Source organism: Elgaria multicarinata, chromosome 6 (assembly GCF_023053635.1).
Source record: "Elgaria multicarinata webbii isolate HBS135686 ecotype San Diego chromosome 6, rElgMul1.1.pri, whole genome shotgun sequence".
NCBI lineage: Eukaryota > Metazoa > Chordata > Lepidosauria > Squamata > Anguidae > Elgaria > Elgaria multicarinata.
Genome location: NC_086176.1, coordinates 57,235,053 through 57,252,085, shown reverse-complemented (window position 1 = coordinate 57,252,085; position 17,033 = coordinate 57,235,053). Strand labels below are relative to the sequence as shown.

At 39.1% G+C, this 17,033-nt stretch overlaps 1 protein-coding gene across 5 annotated transcripts in view; it reads left to right on the top strand.

The window, feature by feature from the left end:
• The window catches only part of CDC42SE2 (CDC42 small effector 2), a 75,024-nt gene that overhangs the window by 54,867 nt on the left and 3,124 nt on the right, over positions 1 to 17,033 (top strand). For all 5 annotated transcript variants that reach the window (XM_063129453.1, XM_063129457.1, XM_063129458.1 and 2 more), the window contains exon 3: positions 14,671 to 14,772. In XM_063129453.1, coding sequence (XP_062985523.1) covers positions 14,671 to 14,772 — 102 coding nt within the window. The remainder of the gene's footprint in view (positions 1 to 14,670; positions 14,773 to 17,033) is intronic.

The following is a 17,033-nucleotide window of genomic DNA, read 5'->3' as shown; positions in this document are numbered from 1 at the left end:
CTAGGCTAAATAAATAAATAAATACATTGTGATATAATGTATCTATTCTGTTTATCTGTAGTACAATTGACCATTGTTCCCTTTTAGATACATTTCCAGAACTTGGGACACACAGACTTCTACGGCGAATCAAGGTCTGTGCGTCCCAAAAGAGAAGGTTGCTATGATTTTTTCCAAGTCATATTTTCAGACTTGAGCTGCACTTTATACACTTTTAAAAATTGTGAATAAGTACCTTATCTTTCATTGATATGCTGCTTTAATCCTAAGAATTTGTGTACATTCTGCCAAACAATATTTGAAGGAGAATGCTGCCAATGAGAGCAAGTGAATTCCACTTGAAATGTAGATTAACTAGTTAAATTGAACCCTATGCCTTGCATTGTGTTTAAATAGGGTTTTGGGGGGTTTGCTGGTAGTTGATGATGATAATAATAATGATGATGATGATGTGTGCCTCCTCTTGGGAAATGTATTTTAGTGGAAAGGTGGGATATAAAATTGGATAATCTCTCAACCAGAAATCATCTTCAGATGGTTTATAAGACTTTTTGCAAGGAAACCTTTAAATACCTGGTATTTTAGTTTAGCTCACAGTTCTCTTTGTTTCTTTTTAAAACATAGAAGTGTTGTTACTAGAAACATAACACTGATCTTGTGACTATGCATGATCACTGGTATTTCAGTATACATAGAACACTCTTAAGTGTAAGTCTTTCCCTATTCATTTAAATAGATAAGACCGCTCTGTACCAATAGTGCATTGTCTTACAAGCTTTGAAACACTTTCCCATATTGCTGTAATATAATTCAGAAAGCTATATTGCTCAAGTATTCCAGGCAGAATATTGCTTAGTGCTATGATCCAGCACCTATGACCAAATTAGATATGCGGTTCTATACAGTGTTAGTTTAACTCAAGCCCAATTCATTCCAATATTGGATGCAACCCATGATGTTAATTACACAGTTGCAGTTAATGTATCTATTTTTAAAAAGCTGAAATAGCAGCTATTGGGGATGGTCAGGATTGGTAACATGCTGTGTGAGGAGGAAAATTTTAAACCCCCACAGTTCCAACAAAGATCACATGTGCACTGAAATTCTTCTCACTCCAGGTGTGAAGCTTCCATGGATCCCAATTCTGATTTCCCCCCATCTCCTATAGCTGCTAATTAAATTTTAACAACAAGACATGTTGATTGCAATCACACAATTGTCATACTTTGTCATGTCTCCTTTGGTCCTTGTTTTATTTTAAAACAACTACTTGTTGAGCTAATTTCCTTGCTAGCATCCTCACCTGAACTCTGCTGAAAAAGTGTGTGTGTGCTCTCTTGTTGAAAGGTCGCATACTTCTTTGACCCCTCTGAGACAACTTCAGTCAGTGGAATCTCTATCTCTGGCTATTCTGTGAGATCAGAGAGCATCATAAGGGCATGTTTGTACATGCAGCTTCACTCCATTTGAATTGTGATCTTTTTCAATGGGATGTCAATATACACATGGTCTAAGTTAAATAGTATTGGCAGGAGTGCCAACTGATTAAAAGTATTTTGACGGCTCAACTATGCTCTAGTGAATAATTAAGGGATGAACACTTCCCTGTTTATGAATACAAATGGTATTGGTGGTATTAAGTTAAAACATAAAAAATATTTTGCAAGCAAAAGCATCTTAAATACGTTGTTGGAATTAACAAAATCGGTGTTTTGCAGTTCTGAAAATGCTTCCTCACACAATGCAAATCCACTGACCTCTTAATGTTCTTTGAGGATTGCCAGGGTTGATGGTAATTTTTTTGGGTGGGTGGGGTTGGGTGTTGTTTTTTGAAAAATGATAAACCAACATCTAATTAGATTTCAGTACTTTCAATCTAATGGATGCCATGCCACTTGCAAATCCTCACCCATTGCATGGTATGACTATTCCACCCAGAAGTAAGCAGTGACATGATCTAAGTGATGTGGTAGTGCTCATACCAACATGAAGGCATCTTAATGCACAGCCTCTGGGACTACAGAGGTTCACAGAGGGCTGAACAAGGGGGAAGCTGCAGCAGGAGGGCAGATGCCGAGAGACCTGCATAATAGCTATGTGCAAGACAGTGCATTTGCCAGAAAGGATTTAGATGAGAGCATTTTGGCTTAAGAAGAGAAGAGATCTCAAGAGAAGAGTGCCCCATGCTGCCCAGAAGAAAGAATCTGACAGGAACTTGGCTGCCCAGAGAGCAGCTATTGAGCAGAAATATTGCCCCCTGAGGCGGCAATGGCAGACCACAAATGAATTGATTATGTCCACAGAGCAATGTGTCAGCTTTCAGTCTGCCTTGTGTTTTGTAGATGAAATTTTATTCGGCTTAGAACTGGCTAGGAGCTAGAATTTATCTTAAAATGTGTATATTCCATCCTTTGTAAAACCATGCTGGCATCCAGCAACTAATGTGGCTGAGCTCCAAAAATCATACATGGAACACCACATCCACACCGGGCTCTTCCAAAGGACCTTTCCCATTACATCCTTCCCTCCCCTTGAAAAGTTGCTCTTGAAATTGAGGGAGCCAGCAGAGCAGAATTTAGAAGGGAGAAATGCTGGGAGGCGGAAATGGCTGTAATCCTGTAATGGAGTTTTAAGGACTGTGTTCTGAATACATGAGAAGCTGCCTACACTGCCTGTCTGTTTTACTGGAAATACTCCAGGTTCTACTTTTATAAATGAGGGAGAAAAACTTTGGTCTATCCACTTTCTCAAGACAATGCAGAATTTTGTATATCTGTATCATATCCCTGTATCATTTTAAAACTAAAACACCTTTCCTCATAGGCAAAGCACTATGTTCTGCAACAAAAGATGAGAGCATTTATTTTTCTGATTTGTTTTACATGATCCAAGTTTTAAGCAATTGGAATTAAAGCCAAAAAGTCCTTGAATACTTTGAGGAATTTAATTGGCCTCTAATTCGTTTTGAGATAAATAGTAATGTATATAATAGTATGATCATTATCTTAAATATGTAGAGGTACGTGGTGTCCTTGCAGTCTCTGGATGTGGATAGTGATCAAGTTGGTAATGGGTTGAATAGGATTGTCATACTCCAGTGTCCCTTGCTTGGTCAAAAATGTTCTTTCACTTGGAAGATGAGAGAGCAAAACAAGGGGACTAATAGAGAACCTCATATTTGTTCTGAGTAGTGCATGTACTGGTAAAGTGCTGTTTTTCTCAGAGAAATACACAGAAGTAGCAATCTAGAAAAGATTGAGCTTTTGCTCCTATGTAATTTACTGAGAGAAGCACTAACTATTTAAATGGGTGAGAGACATTTTCAGACTGTATATTTCTATCCAAGTACAAAATACCAAATGAGAAATATCAGACGTCAAAGTTTCTCCTGCATATTATCAGTATGAAATGGCACCAGACAATGTGCTGTATGAGTTTTCAGTTGCAACTAGAATTGTGTTCTTAGACACTTTGCTGTGGATAGGTAAAATAGAAGCAATTAAAAATAAATAAATAATAATCGGCAAATTCAGTGGATGCTACACTTCAGTTTCCTTTCTGGAAACTTTTAGGCAGTAGCCTGGGCCAGTGGTGGCACCAGCACTTGGAGGCCTCGAAATAGACCCAGCAAGTGTTAGAGAGGGCAGTGCAGGTCAAAGATGCTCCAATTCTGGTGGCATCTGTACACTTCGCTGTTTAGATTTTTTTCCAAACTCAGAAGAAACTGACTTGATTGCTTCAGAGACCAGAAGCATTGTGACTTTGTGCAGGCCAAGCCATAGTACAGATGTGCTGCTGTTGCACCATGTCTTACAAAGAGGGACTGTTCTTTTTTACTTGCAGTCCTTCCCTAAGTTGGGGAAGGAATTCCCCAGCTTAGTGAGCTACCCTGTTTCATATCCCTGCTGTAGAATTAAACACAGACAAGTATATATCATCTAGATATTGACTTTGAACAAATCGTGTTCTAAATGTGTTGCATTTTCTTTGTAGTAAATTAAAGCAATTTAATTCCTTATCTGCTGAAATGATATGAGTGATGAACCAATTCTAAAGAAGGGCATTATTTTCCTCCTAGGCACATGCAGCCAATAAAGCTGTGAGAGTGCCGTAGATATGCTGCACTTGTTCAGTCTTACTTGGCTGTTGACACCTGTACTTGAGCATCTGCCTAGCATTAAATAAATATCAGTTCTTAACTACTGTGTATTCCATACTTTGGTATTCAGCTGGTACCTGGTCATAGGATATGTTCATCTAATGTGGCTCAGATTCCTGTCAATGGTAGGATGTAGTTACCATAGCTAGGAATGGTACAATAATATCTCCATTTATGAATTGGACACCGTTGATCTTTACATGGCACCTTTTCTGTTAAAGAACCACATTGAAAGAACCATGAATGGAACAGTTCTATGAACTCTTGTGCAAGCTAGCAGAACACGTCTTGCAGTGTGGTGCCACCAAATACTGAAGGGTGTTACAGTAGGTTGTATCCCATGTTTGTCCTACTTGGAGTAGACCATTGAATGCTTGAATAAGAATATTGTACACAGATTCTAGAATCCTACTTAACCTACGGTACAACGCCTATATCCAAATGAACCTGGGCTGAATGAATACACACATAGTTGTGTGAATGTATTAATGCAGGTTCACTTTAGGGGTGTTCACACATTATTCATTGCACATACATTCTGTCCATGTGTACACAGATTGTTTATCCATTCACATGTACAGTTATCACATGAAACATTCAGCATATATAGAAATGTAATAAAATGTTTTAAAAATAAAAAAATGTGTACAAGCTTCATATACTGTACATAGATTGCTGATCTATACACATGTACAGTTATTCACATGGATGAAAAACATGATGATAACCCTATCCCCTCAAAGGAAGAATAGGGCAATTTACAGGAGGATTCCTCTAGCAATAGAGTAAGGCTCAGATGCTTCCTAAGGCAATACAAGACCAGGACTCTTAGCAGGCTCGCATGATACGATGGTAGCCTGTTGTAGGGTTGCTGGGAGGTTTGTTAAGCACCCCAACTAACTATCCCCGCCAGCTTTGGATGTCACCACCAGCCACATCCAGCAAGGTAATTATGTAAACCAGGCCAGGATGCAACCAGCACACACAGGGATGGCTTATTAACCACCCTACTGTCATGCAAAGTGGGTCAATGTGTGGCATTTTTGCTGACCCTAGGCGTTCCATCAACTTCCCCATCTTAATTTGGTCCTAAAAGACCAAGAAAAGTGTGGGCATGTGGAAGTTATAAGCAAGCACATGAGCCTTAACTCTAGTCTGAAATCTGTTTTTATATATATATATATATAGTGTGTATAGTGTATGTGTGTGGTATTTCTTTACTTGGTCACTCTGTCAAACTCCAAATAATCAGCCTATTCCTATTTGAAAGTCTCATCATCATTTTATGCTTTCATTACAACCACAATCCCTTAATAAGTGTTACTTTGATTTGCTTGTTATTGGTTACAAGAATGAATGCTGCTCATGAATTGCTGCTTCCACTTCACTTATTCTGATTTGCATCTTGAAACTCTGTCATCAAGTTGCTTGAAATTGTGTAGAAATGTAATTTTTTGGTTTAACTTCCCAAAGAAGTGTCTTATGGACCAATAGATTTGTATGGGAAGAAGAGCACCCATCTGACTCCATTTATCTTAATGTTGGGTTTTTTCCTACTGTGGGGCTTATGCATAACAGTATATGTAATTTTCATGAAAGCTTGTACGAGCACCTCAAAGCTATGGAAAGGGGGGATGTGGGAGAGCTGGGGTGGGAGAGACCTGTGTGTCCTTTGTAGGAACATTGTAATCTAGGAATGAAAACGAACTCTCCCAAAAGCCCATTTTCCACTTTAAGTACAATAATGTGTTTCTCTTTCAATGCTTGGGTCAGATGAAACAGCCACAAAATTTATGGGGCTTAATAACCTGAAGGCTCAGATCACAAACCAAAATGATAGGATTGTGATTGTCTCTCTGAAAACAATTTATTATGGGTCTTTGTGAAGGAGAAATACATCTGTGTTTCATAGCTATTATGTGGGGCCTTAAGCAACCATATATTTTCTCTAGTAAATATGTTGCCTGGTATCTTGCCTGGTGAAATATGGCTACTATGTTGTAATTTAGAATAGATACAAAGGTACTGCTGTTGTGTTTGATGAGGAGATTAAAGTTGTCCAATTTTAAAATGTTAGCAAAGGGCAAACTCACAAGGGGCATAACTGAGGCTCCTAGGTCCTGCCCTGGTGTACAGATTCTGGCTACATCTTTCTTCTACCCATCCGAAATCTGTTTTTTGTCCCTTAATGTCTACCAGCAACTTTTGAAAAAGATTTTTTTTTAATTAATTTAAATATATACATTTTAACTCTACCAGCAGCTTTATGGCAGTCTTGAGGCTTTGAACAACAGGTTGTTTAGGGATGCATGGCATTGGTGAAAGAGACCAGGAGGGATATGATTGAGGTATGATAATAGCAGATGAAAGAGAGGCAGTCCTTCCTCCACCCAACCTTGGCAGATATTTGACTGGAAAGCCTTGCAAATACGTCTGCAAAATTTTACTAGCTCATAACATTACCTAACCTTTTGACCTGTGTTAGTCATTTGTGGCACACTGGTGTGTTAAAGCAGGAGGCGGAGGAAATGAAGAAGAGACACTCCCAAACAGTTGTCTGCCTAGTCACCTAGAAGTGAATTCTTACTATCAGTGAGCAGGTGAATGGTTCTTTAGAAGTAAACATGGAGCAGAAAGATGGTGCACGGTGTGAGAGGTCAGGTTGTAGCACTAAATAAGCTGCCTGTCAGGTATCTGCTCTTTCATTATACTTGTCATAGTCCAGTGTTACCCCAAAGAGCTCAGAATTTGTACCATGCAACGTACCAGGAGGGAATATTTTTGTTTTGCCTTTCTTTCAAAGTAATAAGCATCCATTGGAATAATGGCAAATATGTTTTGCGCTGATGTTTTTCTCTTGCCTGTACTGAGAGCAACCTTGTGATTCCTGCAAAATAGTGTTTTGCTTGGCATTTGAAGGACAAACTAGATAAAATGAGGCATCCATCCACATGTCTGCACTATTTACATATAAATCAGTGGAGGGGGAGTATTCTTTTACATAAACATGGAAGTACCCAGGAAGGGGGGAAAGAGTGTGTTCTGTCTTCCACATCTCACTGCACTCTTCAGCTTTGTTAATTGTTCTAAGCTGGGTGCCAGTACTAGTTTCACTGCCCTCCACTCTATGCCTGCTTTTTCTGTGAATGGGGCACCTACATGGCTAGAAGTCATGTGCCTGACCAACACAATTTGTTTGTCCCTTTGAAGGTTATTTAATTTTTCAGAAGTACAATGCAAAATAGCTTTGATGAAATTTTGAGTATTAATTTTCCTGTAAATGTTAAGTCCATGTATTCTGTGCATATGCATTGTTTGGTAATTGAATGGTGGTGGGGAGTGCCTTGAGTTAATACATTCACTGAACTACAAGACTACTTTTTGTTTATTCCCCCCCCCCAAAGAAATGATGTGAAAAACAGAAGGGCAGCCTGTTTCATTCACAATTCTCTCTGGTAGACTCCCAAGTTCTGCCCAAGATGTTTCTCTGCATGTATGTTTTCTGAAAGGCAACTCTCTACTTTTTTTCCTTCTCAATTGGATCTGACATTTATTTGGTTGAATAGGAAGGATTTCATGTTGTAACTACTGACACATATCCTGTCATGGAGCTGTAATGTTTCATCATGACAGTTGACCTTTCTCCAAATATTTCCTGTGTTTCAAGAGACTTGACAAGTGAAAAAATAGGACTTTTTTCTTGTTTGCTTTCTTCTTTTCTGTTATTTTAATTTTTTTGTTATAAGCAGCTATCACTTGAGCAACTCCCAGGGTTCTTTACATATTATCACATTTTATATTAAGTTGATATGTAGAGTGTTCTTCTGCTTGTTATAATTTCTGGGCCTGTTCACTTATTACTCGATCCTTGAGATTCTACCTTGATTGAGTTTAGGAACAGGCCTCAGGCTTTCTACAAAGATCTATCTTGCAAAATCCTCCATTCAAATAAATATGGGATCTCTCAATTCAGCTGCTATTTTCTTCTTGTGATGAAGGAGACTGGGACTGATCTCATCCCAGGTAGACCCAAGGACCCAGTAATAACTGAACACACCTCCATTTAGTCAGAAAATTGTTGATGATGATAATATATTTATTTCTTACCCGCCTCTCCCTCTGGATCGAGGCGGGGAACAACATCAAATACAAAAATACTATAAAATTCATAAAATTGATTAAAAACATAAAACTAATGCATTATTAAAATAACAGCCAGACATCTTAAAGTTCGACTGGGTAGGCCTGCCGGAAGAGATGAGCATAGGCTCCACACTTAAGCAGTTCCTAGATTATTTTCTCCTAGTAAGAGCATTACTTTGGATCGGGCCTCCCACCATAGTATAGATGTTGTGAAGATTAATCAAGCCCAGAGACTTCTATTTTGGCTGTCACTGTCAGTAGTACCTATGAGGATCTTCTTCAGTTGGCCAATGTTTCCAACATGGCAACCATTAAGCACAGTCATAGGCATGTACTGTAAGGGGCAGTTTTCCCCCAAAGCCAACCACTTCTCTTGATGTCTGTATAAAACTTGCTGTTAGAAATAAAAATAAATCTCTTATAAACTCTGGATTACCACGTTCTTAAATCAGCATTAGTTTGTCAGTTTATTTGCGTATTTATAATTAAATCCCTATAGATTCAGGATTTTTACTATAAGGATTTTACAAATTTTATTGGATAAAAAGACCTTTTAAAAGAGAATTTTCCTCCTTTCATAAGACATCAATTAATTAGAAATTTTAGAAGAAAGGAAGCATTCAATACAGAAAACTGACTGTAACTGAAACTATTCAAATATATTAAAATATTAGCAATAGTTTAGTATTCTGGCTGCGTGAGAATCTGAGAAATAGAGGTTCTGTTTTTGTCCTGTTGCAAAACACTTCAGTGATGTTGGTTTTAATAACCCAACTGTATTATTAGATAGTATATTCACTGAATATTTTTAAGTGACTCTAGTGCAAAATTTTAGAATAGTAGATGTGTTTCTCCTGCCTTCTAATCTAAACATGCTTCTTGAAAGAACTATTATTTTCAGGAATCATCTGACAAATGTTACTGTTTAAGAAGTAAGGCCTGCAATTGCTAGTTTTATCATAGGATGAGTAACACCACCATAATATATAATGGTGTATTGGATAAACAGTTTAGAGACGGCATGCTTTAGTTTCAAAGATTGCTAAGGTGATGGTATGCTGAGCTAGCTAAACAGAAAGGAACTTTGTGATCAAGAAGTGCAACATCAATGTGTGAGGTCTTTGCTTCTAAAGTATGATCAATTTTGTAGAAAATCAGGGCCTGTTTAATGGCTACAGCAAAACCTAAGTACCCCAAATTTACACACCTGTCTGTAAATAAAAGGGATTGACAATTGTTCAGAACAAGGGAAACATGGTATATCGCCCTCAGACCATTAAGTCAGTCACATGGTTGGTCTTTGTGCTTCAATATAACCCTCCGAATTTAGCCTGAAATACAGCATGGTCGGTAGTCATGGAATGTCAGCTGAAAAAGAGAAAAGGGAGCGGGAAGGGGAAATACGTGTATGCTGAAGGATGATGTACCTACCTGGAATCCTGAGTGGGAGCACTGCAACATTTTTGCTACTGCGAGCCACTTAGCTCCCTGTAGCAATATCTGCTATGTATTGTTTACTTAGTAGATGATCCTTGAGTAGATTCCCAGCCCAACTTGGAGGAATTAACCATAAAATGGAGTGTGTATCTGAGTGCATCTTTGTATGTATTACATTCAGTTTTTCCTTAAGGCAGGGGTTCCCAACACAGCACCTCTGAAGTGGTTCCCACTGACACCTGCAAAACATTTATTTATTTATTTATTATTTTCCGTTTTTTAAATATACATTCATGGATTTGTATATACCCATAGCAATGAAGACATATGAAATACTTACAACTTTCTAGCAATTATATATAAGCTTCAACAAAAGCAGACCAAATGTCCAAGCATGTATCCATTTGAAGGTGAAGTCTATATGCCACCCTTTCAAATATTGAAATCATCTTAAGGTTCTCAATCCATTGTATTATAGGAGTTGAGTGTTTATCCTTCCAATGTTGTAATATTATTTTAGCTGTCGAAAAGATGCAGAGAAACCATTTCCGCTGACAATTTGTTAATTTCCATGAAGTACGCAAATAATGTAAAAGAGCATAACGTACATCAGTGAAGATTAAAGACTGTTCCAGTACAAAATTTATCTAATAAACTCCTCCAAAAAAGAAGCAATTACTGGACGTTGCCAAAACATGTGTTTAAAGGAAGCATTATTGGTATTGTACTACCAGCAATTAGGAGAATTAAACAATCTCTTATTAAAGTGCCATCAGCTGTTTCTCAAATTTCAAAATGTGCCCATGGGTCCAAAAAGGTTGGGGACCCCTGCCTTAAGAACTATAAGACATACATGGTGCCAGGCCAACCGGCCAGCTAGCCTAGTGCTATCAGTAGTTCTCCACAGTCTCAGAGATACTGGTGTTAAAACCAGGGATCCTGTTCATACAAATATGTATATGACTGCTTCCTGTCACTTACAATCAAGTTTGATAGTTGCTTGTCTGAAGGACTTCCCAACAAATATTTGGCCCTTTTTTTAGGTGCCCGTTTCAGGAACATACAGAGGGTCTTTCAAGACAAGACTTTTATCATGAAATAGCCCTGCACAATTCATGGAATTGTCAGGGGATCTAGCCAACGTCTTCCACTTGTAGCCCTTCCCACTGCTCCTTTCATTTTTTCTTACTGCAGAAAATATGTTACGGAAAAAACGACAGAATAGCTGCATTGTACCATCTCATTGCTAGTGCTTAGAGCTCTCCATCTAGAAACACAGTTTGATAGGTTTGTAGTGTAGATGCAGTCAATCTTACACCAGTTTATCTATTATAAACTGGCGTAAGACCTCTACTTCTGTTAGAGGTCCCTAGTCCTCCAAAATTACATTTCCCAGCATTCCTCAAGGAAGCGGGAATTACTGTTAAACTAGTTGAAGTCTGTAGTGTAAGATGTGCCATAAGCATAGTATGGAAAGCGGGACTGCTGTACAAAGAGTTTCCGCAGAAATTATTTTCTACTGAGATATGCCTGTTAATGCAATGGAACTGCCGCAGCACTGGTATCAGTTTTCTTGGTGATGGTTGTACTGTAGCAGCCGATGAAGGGGATGAGCTAAAAATGTTGGATTAATATGAAGAGTTGCCTGCTGAAAGTTGGAAGGATAACTGAGAAGTAGAGAGGGGTAACACAGAAATAAGAGGAGCAAATAAAGGCAGTGGCATGAAGAGACGTTCATGCCAAGGTTATGTGAAAGCGTCGATACTGATAATTGGAGAAATAATCCATCCTCTAGTCAAAATCCCTTGGAAGTTAGATGTATTCCTAGCCCATGTACAATTGAACCATACCTGTGTTTGCAGCAATTAGTGATTTAGAATGCTAGAAATAAGCTTGGGCATCCCTCATGCCTATTTTTCACACTAGACACTTGGGTGTGGGAGATTTAGCTTTGGGAGAATAGTGTTTTCCCAATTTTGCCTCACTGATACATGACAGACTGTAGAATATATTTTATTTGAAGGTATGGATTAGTAAGTGGGGGGATCTAGCTACTCCCTACACACTGCACTACTACACGAAGAGCTGCTTCCTCAAATAATGAATTCCCTACGAGGGTATTGCTTGTGGATAAGAGAGATTGGGGGTGCACGCATTGTACACACTCTACTTCCTGAACGGGTGAAAGATCTGCAAAAGAGATATTTCTTGTATGGAGTGAGAAAGGGAAAGAGTGGGAGTGAAAAGGGATGCAGATGTCCATTTGAAAAAATACAGATACTAGATCCTATACAAATTCTAGTAGTGCTCTGAGTGGGTGTAAAAGTTTGTGCTTAACAGCTTTAGAACAGGAACAACTTCAGCTAGTGCCTCAGTTGTCATAGTAACTGGAGCATCCAGTTAAAAAGGTTCACCTCTTGAATGTGTAGAGAAGTAATACAAATGTCTGCAACATGGCTTAATTGTATTTTAGAGTTACCATTTCAATGGTGTTTAAGTGTTGTATACTTTCATGTGGTTTGTTAGCCACCGTGGGCTTCTCATGAGGAAGGGCAGGATATAAATAAATAAATTAAAATAGGTGTTACACTAGAATGATTGTGTGTTTATCTACATCCACCTGATACTTTAAGAGTCTTGAATACCTCTAGACTGATTCTTCTACTCTTGTTGGGTCAGCAAGACAAGATGCCTAGAAGGCACCAGCAGCTGTATTTCATGAGTCACTCTCCTTTGTCCTCCCCTCAACTGATAATAGTTTCTTGATAACATTCCCCTACAATGGCCGGAGTGGGTGATAGGACTGGACTGTAACCTTAAGCATCCTAAGAAGTAAGATCCATTGAAACCACATCCAAATACATGTGTTCAGTGTTATTCTGCCTGCAACCTTTTTCTCTAGGTCTTGCATGCTTAACATTTGCGTAAAAGAGTTTAGCAATCCTGATGTGTTATTATCCAGAAAAGGCGGGGGGTCCCTGAAAAGGGCATGTCTGTTGTGGGCTTGAGTTCATTCCAAACATATCTTGCTTTTATGGGCTATGGCCCATGATGTATTCTCAGCTGTGGCTTTGATTTGCAGTGACTCAAGTGGGACAATGTTTGGACAGCAGAAATCCTGCTGATGAGATGCGTAATCTCCCACCCAGAACTCTAGGTGGTCTTACCATCTTGTCACATACCATGAGTAGGAGAATGCTGATCCCTTCAAAATACGTGATGGAGGAAAAAGTTAATAGGGCTAGTAGTAATGGGGTCAAGAAACCTCTTCAGGGCAATTGTGCAACATTTAATTTAATTGTAGTGCTCTGTTTGTTGTTAAAATCTGAAGTTCAGATTTTATTGTTCAGAGGAGACATGGGCTCTACATTTATAGATAAGGAGACCGTATATATTAGATGCTGCAATGAATATTATCCTTTCTTTTTGATGAACAGTAGTTGAGAGAGAGGGAGAGAGAGAGTTCGCTCACTTTTATGTATTAGATCTGGAGGGTGGCCTCTGCCCACACCATCAGGGTGTTGCATTTGCTGCCTGTCCTTAGAGAGTGCATCAGCTGTATTTGACTCCATCTTAGAAAAAATGAACCAGCAGATCCTTCTGAACTCTATAAGAGCATAGGCCCTAATGTGCTGTGCTCACTTATAGGGTATGAGAGGCAAGCTGTTCAAATTGGTATATTAAGTGATAAGCAGATATGGAGAGCTTCATCCCACGTACCTGCTTCCCTCGGATTATCCCTGTAGCGCTAAGCTTTCGCCGTTGTTCTTGTTTTTGCTACCAGGCGACAGCGATCCTTTGCATACCAGGAAGTGAGTTGAAGAGGGGAAATGTAAAAAATCAACGGATGACCCAATTCAATTCAAATTTGGTGTGCTTAAAGCAATCCCTAATATCTATAACTGTGCCAATTTTGGTGTCTTTATCTTTAAAGCTTACGCACATGTAAGCATTTGTTTAAAATCCTGCTCCTGCACCCCAGCGGCAGCTCAGAAGATACGCTCAGAAAGTAGGGGCTAAATACGGTGAATCTTTTTGCTTTATTGCACAATTAAGGCAGGATGCATGGGAGTACTTCACAATCAAAGCAGATTATAAGGTGGAAAACTTTTGAGTCCTTTGCATGCAATTCGCAGTGGTTGCACAGTATAATGGTGGTGTGATAAAGCTCGTAGTAATTAGCATGTGATGGCAAGAAATTACCTTGAAAGTAGTGAAAGCAAATTGAAAACACACACTCACATACAAGCTTGCAACATACATAGGATTCATGACCTTTTTTTAAAAAAAGAGCAACACCCTAAATTCTCTGCTAGATGGCTGAGGACTTCTTTTTCCTTTGGCAGGTGAACCGCCCAGAGAGCTTCGGCTATTGAGTGGTATAAAAATGTAATAAATAAATAAAATAAAATAAATAAAGGTGAGAGGGATGTGAATTGAAGAAGAAAGGAAATTTCACTGCCTACCCATGTCTCGTGAGCCCATCTATAGCTCTCACTTATATTCATATAATATTTTTTTTTAATTATGGCATGTGGACCAGGGAAAGATCGGCTAGAATCAGAAAAATGAAACCACCACTAGTGGACCTGGTTTTTTGGACATATGTGCATATAGTGTGTGTGTGTGTGTATAGAGAGAGAGGGGGGAGAGAGAGAGAGAATGTGTGTATGTATGTATTCGTACGCACTCTCATCTATTTATATGAGAGAACTTATAAAATTTAGATGTGAATCTAAATAAAAAGATACCATAGATAACACAGGGATTGTGCTTTTAACCAAGAATTTGGGTTCTGAATTAAAATGCATTAAAGTTTCTATAAGTAGTTAAAAGCAGCTTTCCGGTTACACTTAATATCTAGCCCATTTCTCAGATTTATACCTCAATTCCCTTTGAATTAAACTGATGTCTTGTTTCTCCCCATTCAGAAAAGGCGACGGCGAATCGATAGGAGTATGATTGGTGAGCCAACAAACTTCGTTCATACGGCTCATGTAGGTTCAGGAGACCTCTTTAGTGGAATGAATTCAGTAAGTGTTTTTGCATCCTGCAGTATTTTACACCGTATCACTGAAAAGTTCTATATTTTAGAGCAGTAAAAATGTAAATCCACTCTATCACAATGTAATCCACTCTTATTACAAAGATTATAGGAAAATGACATTTATTGCTTTTATGTTTTTAAAGACACAGATGCTGAGTAGCTCACATTGTAAAGTAAAATGGTTTTATTTGCTGATGCCAGAGTTTATCATGGTGGAACTTTCTAAATTAGGTTAGATGCCTTTTGGCCATGCAGCTCTAATACATGCCAAACCACAGTGGCAGCATGGGTAATAATGCATGTGGCTGTTGTGCATGGCATGTGAGGGGAGAAGACACAGTGGCTTCTTCCCACCACTGTGATCATCCAAACTCAGTCTACATGTGTTCTACACATATTGCATTGTGTCAAATACAGCTTACTCCCTGGTAAATGTGCATAGGATTATAGCCTTAGGGTGCAATCCTATGCATGTTTAGACAGAAAAACGTCCTACAACTCCCAGCATTATGTACTCAATCATCACACATACTTGTTTCCCCTCAATTTGCATCTGTGGTTTCCCCCTTTGTTTCCTTAGTGAATCTAGCACTGGGCACTTTCACATTTGTCCGTTGTTGCTCTGTAGTAGCACCTGTATTGCTACTATGGTGGCAAAATCTCCTGCCCTGCCCCCTAAGTTCTCCTTCCCCCTACAGTGTGTGTGTGTGTGTGTTTCTGGGCAAATACAATAGTATGGCAGCCTGAAACTGCACAATTACTGCACCTAATGGGTGCTTCTAATGTCTCTGAAATTATCCCACAGTTTTTCAGGCATCAGTGCTGTGTGTGTGTGTGTGTGTGTATTTCTTAATTGAACATCTCCATATTTGGAAGAGGCTGAGTGGGGTGAGAGGGTAGCTTTGATATTGGCATCTGTGGCTAACCAAAATGCTTACATCTACGGAAAATGTGCCCTCCCTGCCTGCAGCTCCCTCATTTTTAAAGATAAAGGCATCAAAATTGGCACAGTGATAATTTTTAAGGAGGGCTTTAGCCATGCCAAGTTTGAATCACATTCATTTATGCCTTGATTTTCAGGAATTTTTAAATCCCCCCTCCACCAATACAAAATTTCCTGAGCAGATCTCTATTTTAATGAACCTGAGATGCACAGCTGTGCATTATCAAAGGAAAGGAAAACAGGATCCTCCACAAATGCAAACATGTGGAATTTCGTATTGGTGGAGTATCAAGAGAATGGTTTGAGTTGGGGTTTAAAAAAAAATCCTAAAAATCAAGGCATGAACAGATCTGATTCAGAATTGGCACGGCTAAAGCCATGAGAGCAATCACCGTGCCAAGTTTCATCTATTTGTCTTTAAAAGATATGCAAATGTAAGCATTTGTATTAATTTACATAGGCATAATGTAATGGTTATCCGAAAATGGAGCAGTTGCCTCCAAAAATCAGAGCAGAGAAGCTAGTCAATGGAGCGGAGGGGGGAGGATCATGTGGTATATAAATGTAATTTAAAAAACCAGACTTTTCCTGCTCCATTTTAGTTCTCACAACAACCCTCTGAGGTAGGGTAGGCTGAGATTCCTTGAGTGACCAAAGTCACCCAGTAAGCATCATGGCCAAGTGGGGACTTGAACCCAGGTCTCCCCACTCCAAACACTCTATCCAACCCACCACACTGGCTCTCATGTGTACATTATTTGGTGCAACAACCAATGATGTCTTATGTCTGTAAAACAGCCATCACAGGCAAAATAATTTATATCATTTGATGTTATCTCAAACAGTACTTCTCAGCTGAAACCATTCACACTGCAACTGTGAGTGACCAAAGCTCCTTTCATGCATTACTCCCATGAAGGAGTGTTCATGCCATGGAACGGCTAGAGGGTCTCACCACTAGCCTTGTCCCTAAGATCATGCAGCTTCCCAGCCCTGCTGTCAACACATTAAATGTGGATATCTGCAGGGGGAAAGGCTACATGTGTAGAGATCTTTGCATGTAGGTTTCCGCCCGGGGACAAAGTTCCAGGCCTCAGTGCATAGAAATCCATGTTCGTAGGCTTTCCCCTGCAGACTGATCAGTTGAAAGGGGCAGTGGCGTGTGGGATAAGGATAGAAACTCCCCTGTCTTTTTTCATGCAGTAGTTTGGCTATCTTTGTTCCATGTTCAAAAGTATCAGCAAATCCACATTCTTGCAATGGCCTCGTGCTGACGTAATAAGCTTGAGAAGCACCAGTTCATG